At 56.9% G+C, this 18,525-nt stretch overlaps 8 protein-coding genes across 8 annotated transcripts; 6 read left to right on the top strand and 2 right to left on the bottom strand.

Annotated features, from left to right (window-relative positions):
- Positions 1–1,417: 1,417 nt before the first annotated feature.
- Positions 1,418–4,775, top strand: C8Q71DRAFT_774313 (HD-domain/PDEase-like protein). The gene is made up of 7 exons (XM_047924520.1): positions 1,418–1,700; positions 1,761–1,829; positions 2,393–2,568; positions 2,705–3,000; positions 3,054–3,356; positions 3,414–3,615; positions 3,676–4,775. Exons 1-7 carry the CDS (start codon positions 1,576–1,578, stop codon positions 4,392–4,394), a joined length of 1,890 nt encoding a protein of 629 aa, XP_047775922.1. The 5' UTR covers positions 1,418–1,575; the 3' UTR covers positions 4,395–4,775.
- A 406-nt stretch (positions 4,776–5,181) lies between these two features.
- C8Q71DRAFT_774305 (protein-tyrosine phosphatase-like protein) lies at positions 5,182–6,418 on the bottom strand. The gene has a single exon (XM_047924519.1). The coding sequence runs from the start codon at positions 6,251–6,253 to the stop codon at positions 5,645–5,647; it is 609 nt and encodes a 202-aa protein (XP_047775921.1). The 5' UTR covers positions 6,254–6,418; the 3' UTR covers positions 5,182–5,644.
- A 591-nt stretch (positions 6,419–7,009) lies between these two features.
- C8Q71DRAFT_774294 (FAD dependent oxidoreductase) lies at positions 7,010–8,882 on the top strand (the record flags this gene model as incomplete). Its single annotated transcript, XM_047924518.1, has 4 exons — positions 7,010–7,098; positions 7,155–7,444; positions 7,496–8,440; positions 8,499–8,882. Coding segments are annotated over 3 exons (1,509 nt in total), but the record flags the coding sequence as incomplete, so codon positions are not given.
- Positions 8,883–9,814: 932 nt separating this feature from the next.
- C8Q71DRAFT_875575 (NAD(P)-binding protein) lies at positions 9,815–11,732 on the top strand (the record flags this gene model as incomplete). Its single annotated transcript, XM_047928393.1, has 10 exons — positions 9,815–9,935; positions 9,993–10,027; positions 10,080–10,246; positions 10,303–10,338; positions 10,393–10,466; positions 10,524–10,717; positions 10,767–10,842; positions 10,908–10,963; positions 11,027–11,113; positions 11,184–11,732. The coding sequence occupies 10 exons, from the start codon at positions 9,815–9,817 to the stop codon at positions 11,289–11,291; spliced, it is 954 nt and encodes a 317-aa protein (XP_047775919.1). The 3' UTR covers positions 11,292–11,732.
- C8Q71DRAFT_191897 (uncharacterized protein) lies at positions 11,259–12,288 on the top strand. Its single transcript, XM_047916879.1, has 4 exons — positions 11,259–11,752; positions 11,811–11,865; positions 11,919–12,009; positions 12,064–12,288. The coding sequence occupies exons 1-4, from the start codon at positions 11,508–11,510 to the stop codon at positions 12,174–12,176; spliced, it is 504 nt and encodes a 167-aa protein (XP_047775918.1). The 5' UTR covers positions 11,259–11,507; the 3' UTR covers positions 12,177–12,288.
- A 54-nt stretch (positions 12,289–12,342) lies between these two features.
- On the top strand, positions 12,343–14,969 carry C8Q71DRAFT_191828 (enolase C-terminal domain-like protein). Its single transcript, XM_047916878.1, has 7 exons — positions 12,343–12,542; positions 12,604–12,868; positions 13,186–13,306; positions 13,672–14,138; positions 14,187–14,474; positions 14,535–14,681; positions 14,738–14,969. The coding sequence occupies exons 1-7, from the start codon at positions 12,509–12,511 to the stop codon at positions 14,820–14,822; spliced, it is 1,407 nt and encodes a 468-aa protein (XP_047775917.1). The 5' UTR covers positions 12,343–12,508; the 3' UTR covers positions 14,823–14,969.
- On the bottom strand, positions 14,960–16,196 carry C8Q71DRAFT_774258 (RBP11-like subunits of RNA polymerase). Its single transcript, XM_047924517.1, has 7 exons — positions 16,121–16,196; positions 15,902–16,002; positions 15,806–15,832; positions 15,374–15,423; positions 15,149–15,309; positions 15,063–15,085; positions 14,960–14,999 (listed from the first exon to the last, which is right to left on the bottom strand). The coding sequence occupies exons 1-5, from the start codon at positions 16,148–16,150 to the stop codon at positions 15,179–15,181; spliced, it is 339 nt and encodes a 112-aa protein (XP_047775916.1). The 5' UTR covers positions 16,151–16,196; the 3' UTR covers positions 14,960–14,999; positions 15,063–15,085; positions 15,149–15,178.
- A 375-nt stretch (positions 16,197–16,571) lies between these two features.
- On the top strand, positions 16,572–17,633 carry C8Q71DRAFT_191647 (uncharacterized protein). The gene is made up of 2 exons (XM_047916877.1): positions 16,572–16,947; positions 17,004–17,633. Exons 1-2 carry the CDS (start codon positions 16,819–16,821, stop codon positions 17,445–17,447), a joined length of 573 nt encoding a protein of 190 aa, XP_047775915.1. The 5' UTR covers positions 16,572–16,818; the 3' UTR covers positions 17,448–17,633.
- Positions 17,634–18,525: the final 892 nt, after the last annotated feature.

The raw sequence follows: 18,525 nt of genomic DNA, 5'->3' as shown, positions 1-18,525 counted from the left end.
GCGAGGGGTTCCTGGCGAGCGCTTGAAAGAGACGAACATCATACTTACTGGCCGTCCTAGAGCCGCGTTGGAGCAAAGGAACCGATGCGAAGGATCGCCCTGAAAAGTTTAACGGTGACTTTCTGGCGCATGTACATATAACGACAGACGACCGGTCGATACGCGCGTATGCGGTGCGTGTTGGAGGGTTGCCAATGCTTAGCTAAAGCTGAGGCGCAGCTAAATATTGTCGTAAGTACATCCACACGCAAGGGAACAAATCGCTAGATAAGACTTAGCGTGCCTAGCCCTATCGACAATAGGTGATGCCATGCTGCCCACGGTACCAGCTTCGCGGTGATGGGACGGTACCGCTCGGTAGGACGCTTCGCGGTATCAGAGAGTAATGTGGATGACTTGACGAGAGGCATCTCATCCAAGCGCATATCGCCGTAGCTGTCGAAAAGGCTTGCATCGAGCGCCAGGCTTACGCGCATGAGCTAAAGCTAGGACGAACGCAGTCTTCGTCGCCAGGAGGTCGCCACTAGCTGGGATGCCACACCCAGCACTCATTAATGCCGTAGTGGATCGCAAGTGAAGCTGAAGCTGCTGGAAACCGATGGATTGGGTTGCAATTGAACACATGCTCCGTAGCAATGAGGAGCGGAGTTAGTAGTATGCTTTGATTGATCTATGTAGTGAAAGTGAGTGGGAAGACAAGAGATGCAGAGAACTCGAAGACGCGCCGCAGTGGATCGACACGGGTTGCACCTGGCTAAAAACATGCGGCTGTGTGCCACCAGCGTCCGCGTCCACGCCGAAGTTCAGAGCGAGGCTAGCAGAACGACAGTGGACACCGGTTCCTCGGGTCGCTCATATACGCAGCAAACCCTTCCAGCTAGTGCGGACCAGGTTTCTCGACAGAACTGTGTGTTGTGCGCTCGAAGGAACCTAACCGACCCTGAGGTAACAGACGTGCTTCAGGGTCTGAGGCGGCTGTTCCCGTGAACGACGGGATCTTTGCCCAGCATACCTGTTGCGGTAGCTACCATATCACCAACACAAACCGAAGGGTTACATTACTGAAGAGTGTTTGAGACATCCTACCAATGGCATAAAACGCGGTGAGTCCTGTGAGCCTTGCAACTGGACTAGCTCTGAGTACACACTGGGTGTTACGTTGCGACAAGTGGCTACTATGTTCAAGTCAGTACTTTAATACTGTGTGAGCATCGCGTGCGACTTGAGCTGAGGACTGGCGAGCAGCGCGGACGCGGAGGCAGAAACGACGAGGATGGAGGTTGGGAGGCAAGTGATCGTCGGCCCCGCCATTGCCATGTGGCGCGCTCCATTGCACATTCCCTTTTCGGGCCGCGAGCGCCAGCCACGTGCCCGAGGCAGGGCCCGGCCGGCGGTTGTTCACGGCACATGTTTCACAGCCCACGCAACCCACGCGCTCGCTGTCTGACCCTCCTCGCCGACACCCACGACGACCGCCACCCTACTTCCGCCTTGTCACCCTCTGTATCACCTACTCATCTGCTGTACCTCTACTCACTCCTCTGCGTGTACGACAAACGACCCTGGACGCTGTTCATGACCGAGAACCTCTATGGGCGCCGGCGGAGCGTGGACGTCGGTGGGCTCGCCCTTGCCCTCAATGACGGCCAGTCGGGCCATGGCTGGGGAGGCTGGGAGGACGCAGACGACAGTGGTACGAGGTATGGAACGTGTCATCTTCAAAGTCGCGTGTTCCCTCTGTATCAACTGCAACCGCACAGATATGCCGAAGTCCTGATTGACGTCCGCGCACACACGGAGAATATCGTGAACGTGGATCCGACGCAGTCGTGAGTGTCGAAGTTCTCGCTTTCCTTGCTAGGATACGACAATATCGCGAACGGTCGCGCTTGCAGTCCTTCGGTCATTCGTACCGCCCCACTCAGACATCGAGAATCCACGCGACAACCGAATGTGACTAAGGTCAAGCGGTAGGACCTATGATGCATTGCCAGCTGCATACGTTCTTATTCTATGGCTCATCTTTCCATGTTTATTGCGACGCGCATCTTGAGACATTTCGTACCGTGACCGTGTCGTCCGGCCTCCCCAGTCTCAGACTTTTCGCGCGCAGCAAGTAGCAAGTCTGCTGTCGGCTGTGCGCTGCCATAACACGGCTTCATAAGCGGGTTGAATCCGCTAGTGCGCATAGGTACTCTCGTGGCTACTCTGTGCTTTTCATCCTGCGCGGCGTTTGTGTGGCTTTGCTCGTTAGGCACAATTTACTACACGGCGCCTCAGTCTGCCGCACAGACGCACTTGTGCTAAATCTTACCGCTCAATTCGCCTGCGCGTAGACTAGTCTTACTCAGCAGGCAATGTCATGTCTTCGTGTCAACTAATCTGTGCTTAGGCCCCCGTTTATTGAGGCGGAGCCCGTGACACGCGATCGTTTAGTCGAATCTTTGGGGAGCTGGAACTTTGAACCGCACAAGTTGCCGGAAGAGCAGGTGGTCGCGTGCTCATATATCCTCTTCGAGGCATTGTTCCGAATAGAGGGTATGCAGGAAGCAGTGGGAGTCTCTGTAAGTAAGTGATGTTCCTCTGTCCAGCGCCGCAGCACACAGTCTCCCCGCCTTGGTTCTCTTACCCGCGTTGTTCTCAACGCGGAGGGATCCACGCGAACGATCGTCTGAGACAGTTTCGCTGACTCATTACTTCGCAGACTCTCTTGGAGGCTTCCTGCAACATCTACGACATATGTATCGCGAACCGAACTCCTATCACAACTTCCACCACGCATTGGACGTCTTCCAAGCGACATATCACTTCCTATATCGAGCGGGGATGGTGCCACCAGTCTCCATAGTATTACAGCCAGACGTACGGACATGGAGACGAGACCGAGCCAGTACTGACGGCCATCTATTGTCATGTCTAACAGAACAGGATCTGTTGGCACTTCTTATCGCTGCAATAGGCCACGACGCCGGACATCCGGGTCTGAGCAATGCCTTCATGGTCAATACTTTTCCACATGCCTCCGCGGGTGCATACTCACGCCCGCTTCACAGAAAAACGCCAAGACGCCCCTAGCGGTGGTCTATGACGACAAGTCCGTGCTCGAGCAGATGCACTACTCACTCGTGCTGCAAGTCATGCGGCATAACGGCCTCGCACCACTGCTCGACCGGCCTGGGTCGGGGCAGGCGATGCGAAAGCTGTTGCTCGGCACCGTGCTCGCGACGGACATGAGCGTGCACGCGGAGTTCATGGCGAACTTCCAGGAGCTCGTCGCGGGCCACGACGTAGGTGAGCACAAGCGCAGAGTGCTTGTCTGCCAGGCGTTGATCAAGTGCGCGGACATCAGCAACCCCGTGAGTGCTTGCGTGTCCGGTGCGGGGCGTGTGCTGACTGATGGCGGTGTTTGGTAGAGCCGGCCGTACAACGTCTCGAAGCACTGGGCGGCTGCTCTTGAGTCAGAGTGGACGAGCCAGCTGTTGTTGGAGCAGCACTTGCACCTTCCTGCGACGGTGAAGCCGTCTGATCACCCTCTTGGCCAGGCGAAGGGCCAAGTGTTCTTCATCAGTGCATTCGCGAAGCCCCTCTTCGAGCTTGTAGCACAAGGCATCCCAGGTAAGTACAACATGTCCATTCGAATGTTTGTTCGTCGCATCGACATCACTTGTACCACAGAGTTGGCAGAGTTTGCCCAGCAATGCAGAGAAAACCTTGCAATATGGACAGAGCGCTCCGAACAACTCACTATGGGATCCGATGAACAAGCGACGCCGGAGTCCAACGCAATACAGACACAGCGCGTGGATGAGTTCCTCTCTGCATTCCCGCCTACATTACCCGACCGTTTTCGCATACCGGAGGAGCCATTATCGCCACTCCTGTCGAATCCCTCGATTTCGTCGTCACACTCATCTGGCTCCAGCCACTACGAAAGCTGCGAGTCTGGCCCTCCGTCCCCTTCTGCATTGTCACCCGTGCCCACGCCACAGTCTCCATCCTTCCCCCACGCGCGCATTGACATCAGCACGCCCTCCTCGTCCCAACCCATGCACAGCCGCCCGCCGAGCATCACCTCCGTTAGCTCGTACAGCACACAGGCGAACGACGCGACTGCTGCTATCCGCGCAGCGTACAAGGCAAGCGTGCGCAAGAAGAAGAGCTTCCACCGCAGCTCGTGGAACCCCACTGGGAGCGCGAGCACGGGCGCAGGCAGGGGTTACGCGTTCGCGCAGACGTTCGTGTCGCCCGACGGGCCGGGGTCGCTCACCGCGGACAGCTCGCCCCTGAGTACGCACTCATCGAGCCCGCTCACGCCGACGTCGCCCGCGACTATCGCGCCCACGAACCACCGGCCGAGCCCGCTCGGCCCCGCCGCATGTAGCCAAGAGACATAGATGTGCCTGTGCCCTGGACGCTGCGTTGCCCACATGGACTGACTTGAAGGTCTGAAGCACCGAAGCATGGCTGTATCACCTAGTTCTCGCTGTCCGTCTCCGTCTTTTGCTCCTCTCTCCTCTCTCGCTCGGTGTTCGTGTTCGTCGTTTGTGTGGCATTGGCATGTACAAGGAGCCGCTCGTTCTGGTCTTCGTCTTCTCTGTGCGTGATCGGCCCGGCAGGGGTTGTATGTAGGGTGATGTTGACTTGTTGGCAGGAGATCCTCGAGCGCGCCCTTGTTTTGCTGCGCAGTGGGGCTATACCGAAGTAGCTTGTTGTATCTTTAGGCCCGTTCCGTTCCTGTGTGCTCATCTCAATCAATTGTGCTATTCGCCCCCGCTGCAGTTCGATCGATCGATGTCTGTAGGTACATACGACGCCCCGTCCTCTGGCGAGAGAGCTCCTGGAGACACCCGTGTTTGTTGCTCGTTCAACTGGGGCATGCGAGGAGTGCGGGAGTGTGCTCGGAGGCCCCGCTGCAATTCGCCGACCATGCTTCACGGACCTGAGCTGAAGATGGAAGTATGGAATGCCTGGTATATTGTGCGAATGAGATCTGTGCAAGGTCTGTGTGAACACCGCTTTGTTCGTTTCGTGTGTCCTTCGGTAGAAGGACCGATGCCAGACCATCATATAAGTGATACCGTGACCAAGACGGCTGTATGATAGGCTGTTTCATATTTCGAGTGGGTCGGACATTCAAGTTAAATTCTGCACTTGAAGCCATCTGCACTGGCTTCGCAAGCATGAGCCTGAGGATGCGTGTCACCACTGAACGTGAACCATTGGTTATCCACATCCCCGTAATAAACAGTGTGTATAACATCGTAGGCGCAGGCTCATACAACTAACTATCTACAACGCAGATGAAAAACGCATGTAGTTGAACTGCTGACTGCGGCGCCCTAGTAGGTGCATCTCCTTCAAAATATAGATACAGAGTAAGGACATAGTTGAAGTCATCCAACTACACAGTGACGCTCTATTACTGAGCACGCAGCCTTGAAGCTTTATGCCCCGAGTGGACATGTCATCGAACGCCACACATGGATGTGTTTGCGAAGGGCGGCTCACGCCTCCCTATCGTGCTCTGCGACGATGCTTGGTTCCTGTGAATGTCATATGAGATTGCTGTGCGAAGAGATGCGTGAACAGCAATGACACGTCACACTTTGTGCTGACAGAGGTGCCTTGGCATGCTTGAGGTGGTTCATCCATCCTGTGGGCTCTTCTCAGCACCTGCGGACTTGGACTCGTCGTCCACAAACAACGCGAGGCGATCCTTCTCCCGTTTCGGCAGCGCGTCCACGTCTAACGAGACGCTACCAAACAGTTCCTCCTCAAACCTCTTCAGCTGCTCCAGGAAGCCGGAGTTCGGCGACACCTGCGGCCTCGCTCTCACAACCTGTCCGAGCGCGGCCTTGAGCGGCATGTTGTGCGACCTCATCAGGTACGCAACGACGAGCGTCGGCGAGCGCGATATGCCTGCAGAGCAGTGGACGAGGATCTTTCCCTTACCACCGCTCTTTGCCTTCACCGCGATGGCACCGTCAATCAGCTTGCACGCCTCCTCGGTCGCTTTGGAGATAGACGACGTGGGTGAGTCGTTCAGGGAGAGGCGGTGGTAGATTACGCCTTCGACCTTCTGTGCGGGGGTCGAGCCGATGCTGAGGACGTGCGTAATGGTATTGGCGGAGAGGAAGGCCTTGTTGGAGGCAGCTGAGCAGGGTCCGAGGAAGAGAGCGGGTGGGAGGATGAGCGACACGGCTTCTGTCGGCTGAGCAGGCTGCGCTTTCTGCGCTTTCTGTCGCTTCACCATCTGGCCTTGCGCACGGAGTACAGATGCGCCGGAGAGAACAATCTGGTTCGTGTCCTGTATACGCAATGTGTAAGAATGCTTGCAAGTCGACTGTCCACTGGCTGGCCTCTGCCAGTGAGTACTGAGTGATGAGTCAGTGGCTCGAGTTTGGTAGCCTCGTGTTCTCGGTGCTCGCCTCACGCTGGCACTTGACCTCTCTTGTGACTCTGACAGCGCCCTCTTCCGACTTTCATTCGCCTCGAGCTTCCCGTGTAGTACATAAGGTATTCCGTCCTACTCCCATCGGAACTGCGGCTAAATGCTATTACCTCCTCCTCTTCCCAGATTGGATATGTGAATGCTTGGGCCGATCGTCCATCACTACGCGTCGGTACTGCGATCGCGCAGCCGCCGCCACAGCGAGGACGCGTCGTGTGAGAGTCCCGTGACTAATAACGCCGTCATTGCGTAGTCTGCTTCCAGTTCATCTCGTTCTCGCTCGTTCATCCTGTGAGTCGTGAGCGGCGGAGCATCATCAACCGCTGTGGGCTCACTGGTAGTAGATTCTGTACCTACGCAAGCCTGTGCAACTCCGGATAATATACCGGCTTCACTTAGCCTCGTGAGCGCGGAACAACATAAATCAATGTGGGACAGCGCAAAGCTCATATCTTCTCCACACGTGTCCCACAATCGCGCTGCGTACATCAACTGCAATGTACAACCGCTCCGTGGCTCGGTTATTCTGAACCGCGAGCGGGCTGAAGCAAATGCTTTTAGGTGCGGAACACAAGGGCCTGCACTGTAGCCCTCCGGAGTCTCACGCGTCTGTACGCTACATCCCTCAGTCTCGATTACATCTGCAGGTGAGCTCCGAGTCCATACTCTCATCCACCGAACCCATCTTAGCGTATCCGGACAGCTACTCCTTGAGGGACACCATCATGTCATCTGTAGCACATGATCAGCCCTCCGGGCTCCCAGTACACAATTCGACCCATTCGTTCTGGCATAGCGAGCCGAACGAGTTTCTGCTGGGCCACCGTACCACGCCCGAATTGCCCTCGGACGCTGACGTGGTGATCGTTGGTAGCGGCATTACAGGATCGTCCGCCGCACGTTTCCTCGCTGAGGATTCGCGGTACAATGGCAGGAACATCGTGATGCTCGAGGCGAGAGAGGCGTGCTGGGGAGCCACGGGACGAAACGGAGGTACATGGCATCCGTCTCTAGATGCGCGAGACGCTAAGCTGTGCGCCACAGGTCATTGCCAGGTTCTCCCTGTCTCCCGCGGTGCAGAGGTCGCCCGGTTCGAGCTGCTGAACTACAACACGGTAAAGGAGTACGTAGCGCAGAACGAGGTTCCGTGCGAGTGGCGCAGCCTGACAGCCTGCTTCGCGTTCTACTCCGAGGACATATTCAAAGATGAGCTGAAGAAGGTGGCCGCGCTGAAGGTGGCCGACCCCGAGATGGGAAAGCTCATCGAGGTCGTCACAGACAAGGCCGAGCTCGCCAAATACCGCGTCAGCACGGCGGTTGGGTGCGCACTGTGTCCCGCCGCGGCGAGCCTCTGGCCGTACAAGCTCGTCGCCTTCGTCCTCGAGAAGCTTGTCAAAGCCGGGCAGCTGAACCTGCAAACCAACACGCCCGTCGAGCGCCTCGAGCCGGGCGACGGCACACGCCCACATGTCTTGCACACCCCGCGCGGCGCGATCCGCACGCGCACCGTCCTCCTCTGCACGAACGGCTATACGTCGCACCTCCTCCCCGCCTTCGCGGACCTCATCGTCCCCGTCCGCGGCGAGATGTCCTCGCTGCGCCCGCCCGCGGGGGCGCCCCGCCTGGCCAACTCGTACGGCCTCGAGGGCCAGCCGGGCCAGTCCGGCCACCTCTCAGACTACCTCAACCAGCGCCCGTATGAGGGCGTGCCGAACCCCGCAGGCCACTACATGTATGGCGGCGGCGATGCGGGCGCAGACTTCCCTCGCGTGGGCGTGTGGGACGATAGCGTCGTGGATGAGGGCATGGGGGCGCGGCTCCGTAGTACGCTCCTCCGGAGGATGGAGCTTGGAGGGGAGACGGAGGGCTTGGAGGAGCTGGAGGCGACACATCAGTGGACGGGGATCATGGGCTACTCGAGGGATAACATGCCCTGGATCGGCGAGGTACCAGACACGAAGGGCGTGTGGCTCGCTGCTGGTTTCACAGGTCAGTGTGCCGGAACGTGTCATGCTTTGAATTTGGTGCTGATAACACATGTTGAAAGGGCACGGCATGCCGAATGGTACGCTGTGCGGCAAGGCAATCGTCTCGATGATGCTAGATGAAGAGGAACAGGTCGATGCACTGAAGACGTACGCAAACGTCGTTGAGAAAACTGGGTTGCCCCAAGGCTACTTCATCACCGAGGCTCGGATTGAGAAGGCGAGAAAGCTGCCTCCCGTGGCGAAGGCAGACGCCGAGGGAACGTTTGGAGCCCATACCGAGCGCCCCTCTGAGAGAGGAATCTTGACGTATTTGAAGTCAATGATCTGGCCGTCGAGTGCATGAACGGAATTTTTACCACCATAGGCACTGATGATTTGCGAGCTAGGATCGTAGGTTTGATTGCATAGAATACCCAGCGAAATCAATCATCATGTCACTACGAGAGCCTGCCGTTACGACGGCTTGTACAACCTAACCTTCAGCGGCAGCTCCGGTCTGATGCTGTCTTGAAACCAAGAAGGCAACGTAGCAATGACGCAACTAGGCCACACTTGCAACGGCCTGTGATACTGTATCCCTAGTATCACTCAAGTCTGACTCAAGTACCACTCCCCGGATTGGTCTCCGACCACGGCTGGCCTTCGGCTTCGCGTGCGCGCGCAACCTAACCACTCACAAAATTGGCGGTGGATGTCGTATTCTCTCGGAAAGATTGTTCTGCTACGCGTGTGCCAACGAGACGGCTGAAGGCCGCCCGAGGCCACGACGTAAATGGCCAAGTTGTTGGCCCGTGGGCCCGTGGGCAACCCGTGGGCATGGCGAGGCCAGCGCCGAGCGGCAGCGGCAACGACGCGGCTCGGTCTTGTCGCAATCACGTGCAAGTCTACGCGACCTCCATTCGGTACGTGGCGCATGTTGACTTCAAGCTATTCCCCACCCATGCATCAGACGTGAGCACATCAATGTCATAATCCTGAACAGCAGAAACACTCTCGCGCTGTCGGTATCGTGGAGGGACACTAACTAGGAACGTACTGCATGCTCGCTGCGGCTGAGCAATTAATGGTATGTCTTGTTGAAAAGACATTGACGTCGGACGTAGTGCGTGATGTTCACTTTCAGAATCTGGATTGGCTCAATATCCAGGCCGCAGCTGCCGGTGCGTGACGCAAGTGCCCGGCAGGCGGCGACCGAGAGCGAGACTATCAGAAATAGCAGCCTTGGACAACTTGTGGACAACATAGACCGTACACATGACAACACTATAAGGGGCTGCACTGCGGTCGTGCCAGCGGTCTGCTCTGCCCTCAATCGCTCCTGCGCTTCGTCACTTTAGTATTTCTTGCTGATACAACCCTGCTGAACGCGGATACCATGGGCTTCGTGTACGAATTGAAGATGGCGCTCAAGGCCATGGGCGACATGAGGGCACCGAAGCCGACGTTCAGCACGGACCAGATCCCGGACCTCACAGGGCGTGTCATGATAGTAACGGGTATGTTTCCCTGACCGTCATGAGTCTCTGAGCTCATAATATCCTTGTCTTCGTCAGGCGGTAACACGGGTATTGGTAAGGAGACCATCAAGGTGAGCAGGCTCTAGGTGCTCTCTTAGCTCGGGAATTGACGGTTCTTTTCAGGTGCTCCTACAGCACAATGCAAAGGTCTATATGGCTTCGCGGAGCCCGCAAAAGGCTGAGGCTGCCATCGCAGAGCTCAAGGAGGAAACAGGGAAGGAAGCCGTATTTCTCGAGCTTGATCTAACAAGCTATGCGTCTATCCACAAGGCGGCGGAGGAGTTTTTGAGGTATGACAGTCGGATGATTTGATTTACCGCTGTTTCCTGAATGCTGGTTACTGCAGTAAAGAGGAAAATCTTCACGTACTCTTCAACAACGCGTACGTTACTCGGGGCTGACCTCGTGAAACGGCAAGCTAAGGTATCCAGTATAGCGGCCTGATGTTGTGTCCTATCGACATGCTCGGTCCGGAAGACTACGACCTACAATGGTTTACGAATGTCGTGGGTGTGTACACTGTCATGGCACCCGCTCACTTCGGAGCACTGACTAGCCCCTTGAAAGGCCCGTTCCTCTTTACGAAGCTGCTCCTTCCGGCACTGATCGCGGGCAAGGCGTCCTCACCGGACGGCCACACCCGCATCATTGCTACATCTTCGTCGGGCTCATACCTCGGGATCATTCACTGGGATACGCTCAAGGATGGCCCAGCGCGGCGGAAGACGAACTCACAGGAGCTGTACTTCCAGTCGAAATTCGTGAGTCAAGCCCTACGCAACGCCTCGGATACTGAAGCTGTGGGCTCAGGCAAACGTGGTCGTCACCAGGCAGCTTGCCAAGCGCTATGCTGACCAGGGTATCATCGCCGTCTCGCTGAATCCAGGTCAGTGCGATATCATTGCAGTTGTGGGACCCTGATAGTAACTCTGCCGTCGCTCTGTGATGCAGGAAATATCAGCACGGACTTACAGCGTTATATGTCCGGCATACAGAAGCGAATTATTGTGCGTATGCGTTCTACGAGACCATGTCCGCGGATATCTCACTCGCATCTTCTCCGGCCATAGGCCACCCTTCTTCAGCCTGTGCAGCTAGGTGCGCTCACACAGTTGTGGGCGGGAACGATGCCGGGCGCGCTGGAGTTGAACGGAGGGGTAGGGCTCTCACGTTACAGCATATTTGCCCGCAGTGCTGACTCGGATCCTGTTTACCGTGCAACAACAGTACTTGATCCCGTGGGCGCGTGTCGGGTCATGCAGACGGGAAGCGTATGACGACGCTCTCGGGGAGAAGCTATGGGAGTGGCTGGAGAACGCGGTCAATGATAAGTAGCTGGTGCTAGGCTTCAGGCATACCTGTCTCTATACCCACGCGGACTGACGTAGATGACGATATTCATGGGGACTGACCATACCGCGGTTCTGTCAAGCACGCTATGCATGTCGTCGTTCCTGGCCAGAAGTGGTTGCCGTTGGGTGAAATGCGTCCTCCACTCGGATACCCGCGTGGCGGCAGTGCTGGTTCAAGCGCATCCCGATTTGGACAGAGATGCCTGCCAGACGTAGCGGAGCAGCTGTCATAGTGCATACGGACCGTCATGAACTTGCAGCGCGCTGTTTCTCCTCTGCGCCATCCTTCCGAGACAGATTCCTCCAAGCAAAAGCCGTTATCAGGTCGTGTTCACGCGCGGACATGTTGTATACAATGGACGACACCACAGTAGTTGTCCTACATCCTGACGACACACAATTGGCCGCACCGATAGCGGTGCAAGTGACCATCAAAGCGGATAGGTAATGCACGCATATCTTCCGACTGCTGTCCCTGCATCGCTCATCGAGCCGCCTCAAGACCTGCATCGACCGACGACGTAGCCGCCTTTTTCCACGCGCAACGAGAAGTGTCGGTGCGTATGCGCCGTGTCTAGGAGGCGAAAGTATGAGCAAAGAAACGACATAGAATCTCGTCACCCGCGTTATCACCGCTCACCTTCAGCATCCGCTTCCTTCACCCATGTGTTTCCAGGGCGAGAGCTACGTCTTGACGGCGAGTAAGTGCGCATATATGCAAGGAATCGACGGACTACTCAATCGATGATATCCAGAACATGCAGCCTGGACCTTCGGGAGCGAGAGGGTGAGGTTTTCGTGGGGTCCAGAAGAGATAAAGCCAGGCAGGGAGAAGTGGACATTCATCTTCGCGTCGTTGAAGCCATGACTGTTCCCTGCGCATCGTTCTTGCCCCTGGTAGCCATCGCGATTGTCCAGCAATACAGTGCGCCCCTTGCGTGTCAACAAGTGGTCCGGCCGGGCCATGAGAGGGAGAAGAAAGCCGATGGTAGCCGTCAGTTGCAGGTCGTCGAGAGGGACCGTCGGGCGTCTCTGGTGCGCACCGAAGGTTGGCCGGGCCGGCGGGCCGTCTCTCCGGTGTGGATCATAGGATGCGCTCACCCTTTAAAGGGTCGGTCTTCCGCCCGCCATGCATCCGTTTACCCTCGCATTACTTTTCTCAAAGTCCTCCTGCTCGTTGCGCCGTTGTAAGCTGTCGCCATGTCGGTCAAAATCACGGGTTTCGAGACGCACGGTACGTCGCGGCCTAGCTCATCCATAGATCGACCAGTACTCAGCGAACCACGCCGATGTAGACGTCCGCTTCCCCACCTCCCTCACGGGCGACGGCACGGACGCCATGAACACGGACTGCGACTATTCGTCCGCGTACGTCACGCTCAAGACCTCGTCGGATCTCGTCGGCCACGGCATGACCTTCACCATCGGCCGCGGGAACGACATCGTCTGTACGGCCATCCAGGAGCTCTCCCGCCGCCTCGTCGGCAAGGACGTCGAGGAGCTTTTCGCGAACATGGGAAATACGTGGGAATACCTGTGCTCGGACCCCCAACTGCGATGGTGAGTCTCGCTCCCGCTGCGTCTTGAGGGCTTCGCGACGGAGACTTTGGTGCACGGGACAAGCCGTCTCGCCGGCGCGGAGGACCGCAATGGTCACGATACATGCCAGTTGACCCAATGCATCCCCACCTGCGTGAAGTTCTCTACGGACGCAGTTGAAGTACCAGAATGGGGCACATGTAGCTGAGGTTGCTGCATTGTCTGCGCGATCAGCGCACTCTGCACGCGGCTACTGAACTCTTGCACGCATATCCCCATATCCCCATATCACCTCTTGGCACAGATTCCATTATATGCTGACCTCGCGCCCTTTCCAGGATCGGTCCGGAGAAGGGCGTCATCCACATCGCTCTGGGCGCCGTCGACAATGCACTGTGGGACATGTACGCCCGTTCGCGGAACAAGCCGCTCTGGAAGCTCATCGTCGACATGACCCCTGTAAGTCTACTATCCCATGCGCGGTATCTCTTGTCGCGGCTCGTGAATGCAAGGCGTTCCGAGAGGCCGTCCTGCCTTGTGCCTCTTCCGCTCAGTCGGCGCTCCGCATGAGGCATCGGTCATTCGGAGCGGAGGCGCGATACGATTATATGCACAGAGACGTTCGGCACAATCGAACGTGCTTTTGCGTGCGAGAGTGATCGTCGCAGATCCACATCAACAAGATGGGATCGACAGAAACTGGAACAAAACAAAGCAGCTCACACTGGGTGATAATGGACAACAACGGCGGATCTATCTTTCGCGGGAGCCGTGACAGTGCATCGCAGGTAGTCACAGTCTGACACTGACCTCCTCGCCCATAGGAAGAGCTCGTCTCCGCGACCGCTTTCCGGTACATCACCGACGCAATCACGCCCACGGAGGCGCTCGCGATGCTCAAGGCGAAGGAGGCCACCAAGGCAGAGCGCGAGGCGACCGTCCGCGAGCGCGGCTACCCCGCGTACGTCACCAGCGCGGGCTGGCTCGGCTACACCGACGAGAAGGTCGCGCGCCTCACGCGCGAGGCCGTCGCCCAGGGCTTCAACCACTTCAAGATGAAGGTCGGCGCGAACCGCGACTCCGACTTGAAAAGGGGAAAGATTATCAGGAGTATTATTGATGACCCGCAGTACCTCCCTGAGGGCACGACCCCGCGCGACCCGAATGGCCCCGATTTGAAGGGGAAGAACGCGGGCCCGACGGGGAGCGTGCTCATGATCGACGCGAACCAGGTGTGGGACGTCCCACAGGCGATCGAGTATGTGAAGAGTCTGGAGGAGATCAAGCCTTGGTGAGCTCAAGGGCTTCTGAAGGAGGCGTTGACACTGACACAGAGTAGGTTCATCGAAGAGCCCACAGCACCTGACGACATCCTCGGCCACGCCGCCATCCGCAAGGCCCTCAAGCCCCATGGGATCGGCGTCGCGACCGGTGAGCATGCCCACAACCGCATGGTCTTCAAGCAGCTCCTTCAGGCGGAGGCGATCGACGTCTGCCAGATCGACTCGTGCCGCCTGGCGGGCGTCAGCGAGGTCCTCAGCGTCCTGCTCATGGCCGCCAAGTTCGGCGTAACGGTGTGCCCCCACGCTGGCGGCGTCGGTCTGTGCGAGTATGTTATCCATTTGAGGTGGGTCGACGTTTGAGGCTCTGGAGATAGATGTCCGTGGCTGAACACAGGCGCATGTAGCTTGATTGACTACATCGCAGTTTCCGGCTCGATGGAGCGCAATGTGCTCGAGTTCGTTGACCATCTGCACGAGCACTTCCTCTACCCCTGCTCAATCAACAAGAACGGGCGGTACAACGTACCGAGCAGCTCAGCTGAGGGTTACAGGTAAGCACTCCCTGAACGACGCTGGACAGGAACAGGACTGATGCATGCTTTCACAGCATTGAGATGCACAAGTCGAGCATTGCGGAGTACGAATGGCCGCATGGGTCGTACTGGGTCAACTCTCCGAAGAAGGCCCAATAGCTGCCTTCGTACGTATGTGTATAGAGCTGGTCGATGGTCGAGAAGAAAACCGTAATGCAGTAGTTGAGCGTCGCTGTATCAATATCATGGTCATTGTATCTCCGTCTGGGAATCGAGTACCATTCAACAACACACCGTAGCGGACCGAGCCGAACCTCCTAGTCATGCAAAAGACACCTAGAAGTGCCGACACTCTCACTCAGCGCAAGTCGCCTGCGTTGTTGATGTTGCCAAACGAACCATCATCGAGTCGATATGTGAACCTCGATCCAGAGTTAAGCACACAGAAAAACTAGCGATACAAATAAAGGAACAGCAGTACAGACATGCGTACGAACAGTGAACACGAGACGACCTCAGCTCTGTTCCTCCCATTGTTCGTAGTGGTCTTCACGGAGGCTTTTCTGATATGCCTCGTCGATGGTGACACAGAGATCGTCTAGGTCGGACAAAGCCTGGAGAAGGGCCTCCAGAGACGATAGGTTGTCTGGAGTTGGATGCAGTAGTTAAGTGGTGGACGAGAGAGGTGGTAACGGCAGGAGAATGCGCACCGTACATCTGGATACGTATGTGGATGTGATTTTCTGACGGATGAGGAACACTGTAAGCATGCAGATTAGCTCCCGCTTTGCAAGTCATCGCAGACGAAAGGGGAAGGAAGGGGATATTGCTCGCTATGGTGACCGAGTTGAACAATAGCCCCAACACCTCGACGGAAATGGCTCGCAGGCCCTCTCGCCAAAGCGTAGTCACTGTCTGGAAATGACTCAAAGCGTCGCCTGAGAGGAGCATGTGCGATGGTCGATAGCTGAGACGTCATCAGGAGCCCTGAGGAGGCCTGAAACTGCCGCGTTGTTTACGGACAATAGACCCTTTTCTGAGCCGAGTCCTGTGCGCGTCGACTCCCATCACGCTCTGACGGCTCAAAACATGTCTCCGAGGTATTGCGCTATGCAGCTGTGTGACGGAGTGACAGTACTCACCTATATCCGCAAAACTCAACCTTGGGACTATTCGTCCGGGAGCAAAGCGAGCGCGAGTCAGTGCCGGTTGGGCTTGACAAAGCGGTTGACACGCACTTTTTCATGAGCATCCACCTCAGCGCATTTCCAAGCGTATGTGACTCGTCATGGATCTGGTATGTCGCGGCGGACAAGTCCGGTTGGAGCGCGTTCTTGAGCTGCTCGTCGAGGCGAGTGCAGGGGTGCACCGAAAAGGCAGGTCCCGGGGAGATGCAGGGGCACGAGGATAGCAGGGGAGGTCAATAGAGCACAGGGGAGCAGACAATGCAGGCTTACGATTTGGATCTTGGGTGTTGTGTCGCCCATTTCGAGCCTCCCGACCAGTCGACGAGCTCACAAAAGCCAGAAGAGCACACCCGTGGGAACAAAAGCAAGGCGTCTATTTGGCCGTCAATTTGATCCCGCATTATTCTCCAATCTCCGCCACAAGCCACCTCCTCCTCCTACCTCGCCCGTATGGCGACCGCGTCGTCTCGTAGCTATGAATTGAATAATACGCTTTGTTGTCGCGAGGCAACACGGCGCCTCCAAGCGACAAGCGTACAGGAGGCCTCCTCACGCAAACAAGGAGGTTGAAACTCCGACGGAGACGGCAAACAGGCGCCCACAACGCGTCTGTGGCTATTGTGCTCGTTTGGGGAGAATGGGAACAAAGGCATCCGGGGTAAGCGATCTTCATTGAGGACAGATTTGGGCGGGCTGGCTTGGCGGCGTGACAATGTCGCTCGAGATGTGCTGCAGACCAAGCTAGCCTATAAAGGTGTGTCTGCCGTGCCTCCGGTCCTCATCCCGCAGTGCCTCCTTTCCGCTCCATCTACCGCCCGATACCCCCGCTCCTCTAGACAAATATAAGGCAGGCCTTTGGTACCCCGGTGGTCCATCAAGAATCTACTTCTTCTTCCTCACTGCGCACTCCCTCCCGTTAAGTCTCGCACACCGTACTGTCCTTCTACCCCATCATACCCCTTGTATCAATGGCCAACTTCCTTCCGCCGCGCGACACCCGCCCTTCTCTGCCTCCGCTGCACTCGCTCGGGCTGCCATACCCCCTTGTGCGCGCAGAGCAATCGGCTTACGACTCTTACGACTCTAATGACCGTCTCGTAAGTCTTCTTCGCTCGCATCACGTGAACATACCTCTTATGTCGATCTCTCGCAGTCTCCTGAGACGACACAGCCCTACTCCGCCCGTACCTGGGCCCGCGGACGCCAGTCCTCGGTCTCGTCCACGACATCATCGTGCACCGCGCCATCACGCGCTGGCTCCCCATCGGACACCCGGGCCCTCGCGCCGTCCCCCGAGGGCTTCACGCTTCTCCTCACGACCATGGACAAGGCGAACGCCCTCATCGTCGTTCCTCAAATCCCACCCGTCCCTCAGCTCCCCAGTCCGCCGCCCACGCCGACGTCGTCGTCCGCAGCACGCTCGAGCCGCACAGTCAGACCCCTCCTCATCACGGGGCCGATGGTCGAGCACTTCAAGCAGAACCACACACGCATATCCCAGGTCGCTCGCATGCACCCATACCGCATGGTCCCCAAGGTTTCTGGCCGCCGCCGCCCATCTGCACCGCACTCTTCACTCACGACCGGTCGCCCGTAGGCGATCCATGGTTGATGACCGCTCCGAGGTTTGACGGATCATTGATTACGACCGTCCCGCCGTTTATCCGACGTATATTAACGCCATTGTATCCTTTAGTGTAGTATCACGGTCATGTTCATCATTTCTGGGTTCACGTCTCTGTATCAAGTACCGTATCATATGGAGTAATTAGGTGTATCATTACACATCGGGGACTATTGTCAATTAGCAATCGATGACGTCCGAGTAGAACGTTATTGATCGACGAAAGCGTACATGAACAATGCGTACTCTGAGTTAAACATGGGCTGAACGGAAATATTGCGGTGTTTTGACACCCCGCTCCAAGGGTTTCTATCGAGGGACCTCCGGGCTCCGAAGGCATGCTCGCTACAAGTTATGTACCCCTCGCCCTACTACTCGTGGTACTGGGAGCCCTTGACCAGCAGCACAATAGCCAGAAAAGTTGCCGTTTGGGTCCAACAAAGCCAACGAGGAGAACAAAATCGCCTTGAAGCGTGGCGGGCTCGTTTCACGAACACGCCTGATGCATCCGCCTCGTTGGTCCACTCTGCTGCCCGAGCACGCTGTTTTTGTCGACTGAAGCAGATCTGATCGATGCGCATATGCGATGTTCCTCAACTTGAAGGTCCAGCCGACACATTTCTGCGAGTATTCTGTTGCCTCCAGGGCGTGTTACGCAAGGTGGAACTCTATTTGCCGACCCTCAAGTTCCCAGGCAGGGCCTTGCGGCTTCAGGCAACAAATGTGCTTTGTGGTAGGACACCTACGGTATGCGCATAGCCTGTATTGCGGCACAAGATGACATGCGGAGAGGGGCGCAAGTGCAGCCACGAGCGATGTGGTCCGGATCCGTGGCCGCAGGATCATCCGCGCGATGTCGCTCCGAGTTGCAAGTAGTCTGAGCCCATGACCAACGGACAATGGGAACGAGGACGAGGATACCTAAGTACAGTGACACTGTACTCGTGCCAGGCACGTCTATTGACCCCTCCATCTCACCGTGACCCTATTGGTTAGGTAACAGCAGCGGCCTCAAGCGCAAACAAAAAAACACCAGGCTTCACTGTGCGGT

This window comes from Rhodofomes roseus, assembly GCF_022264815.1.
Source record: "Rhodofomes roseus strain CIRM-BRFM 1785 chromosome Unknown C8Q71scaffold_19, whole genome shotgun sequence".
NCBI lineage: Eukaryota > Fungi > Basidiomycota > Agaricomycetes > Polyporales > Fomitopsidaceae > Rhodofomes > Rhodofomes roseus.
This window is presented reverse-complemented; position numbering and strand designations above follow the sequence as displayed.

What these genes read in the sequence shown, in the direction of transcription:
- C8Q71DRAFT_191828 (XM_047916878.1), top strand. Translation starts at nt 12,509, where the DNA reads ATGTCGGTCAAAATCACGGGTTTCGAGACGCACG. An exon ending in CACGGGTTTCGAGACGCACG is followed by an intron (nt 12,543 to 12,603) that starts GTACGTCGCGGC and finishes ACGCCGATGTAG; the next exon opens with ACGTCCGCTTCCCCACCTCC. An exon ending in TCGGACCCCCAACTGCGATG is followed by an intron (nt 12,869 to 13,185) that starts GTGAGTCTCGCT and finishes CGCCCTTTCCAG; the next exon opens with GATCGGTCCGGAGAAGGGCG.
- C8Q71DRAFT_191897 (XM_047916879.1), top strand. Translation starts at nt 11,508, where the DNA reads ATGCCTGCCAGACGTAGCGGAGCAGCTGTCATAGTGCATACGGACCGT. An exon ending in ACGCGCAACGAGAAGTGTCG is followed by an intron (nt 11,866 to 11,918) that starts GTGCGTATGCGC and finishes GAAACGACATAG; the next exon opens with AATCTCGTCACCCGCGTTAT. An exon ending in GAGCTACGTCTTGACGGCGA is followed by an intron (nt 12,010 to 12,063) that starts GTAAGTGCGCAT and finishes GATGATATCCAG; the next exon opens with AACATGCAGCCTGGACCTTC.
- C8Q71DRAFT_774258 (XM_047924517.1), bottom strand. Translation starts at nt 16,150, where the DNA reads ATGGGCGACACAACACCCAAGATCCAAATC. An exon ending in AGGTGGATGCTCATGAAAAA is followed by an intron (nt 15,833 to 15,901) that starts GTGCGTGTCAAC and finishes CCGGACGAATAG; the next exon opens with TCCCAAGGTTGAGTTTTGCG. An exon ending in CATACGTATCCAGATGTACG is followed by an intron (nt 15,310 to 15,373) that starts GTGCGCATTCTC and finishes ATCCAACTCCAG; the next exon opens with ACAACCTATCGTCTCTGGAG.
- C8Q71DRAFT_191647 (XM_047916877.1), top strand. Translation starts at nt 16,819, where the DNA reads ATGGCCAACTTCCTTCCGCCGCGCGACACCCGCCCTTCTCTGCCTCCG. An exon ending in ACGACTCTAATGACCGTCTC is followed by an intron (nt 16,948 to 17,003) that starts GTAAGTCTTCTT and finishes GATCTCTCGCAG; the next exon opens with TCTCCTGAGACGACACAGCC.
- C8Q71DRAFT_774313 (XM_047924520.1), top strand. Translation starts at nt 1,576, where the DNA reads ATGACCGAGAACCTCTATGGGCGCCGGCGGAGCGTGGACGTCGGTGGG. An exon ending in GTCTGAGCAATGCCTTCATG is followed by an intron (nt 3,001 to 3,053) that starts GTCAATACTTTT and finishes CCCGCTTCACAG; the next exon opens with AAAAACGCCAAGACGCCCCT. An exon ending in GCGCGGACATCAGCAACCCC is followed by an intron (nt 3,357 to 3,413) that starts GTGAGTGCTTGC and finishes GGTGTTTGGTAG; the next exon opens with AGCCGGCCGTACAACGTCTC.
- C8Q71DRAFT_774305 (XM_047924519.1), bottom strand. Translation starts at nt 6,253, where the DNA reads ATGGTGAAGCGACAGAAAGCGCAGAAAGCGCAGCCTGCTCAGCCGACA.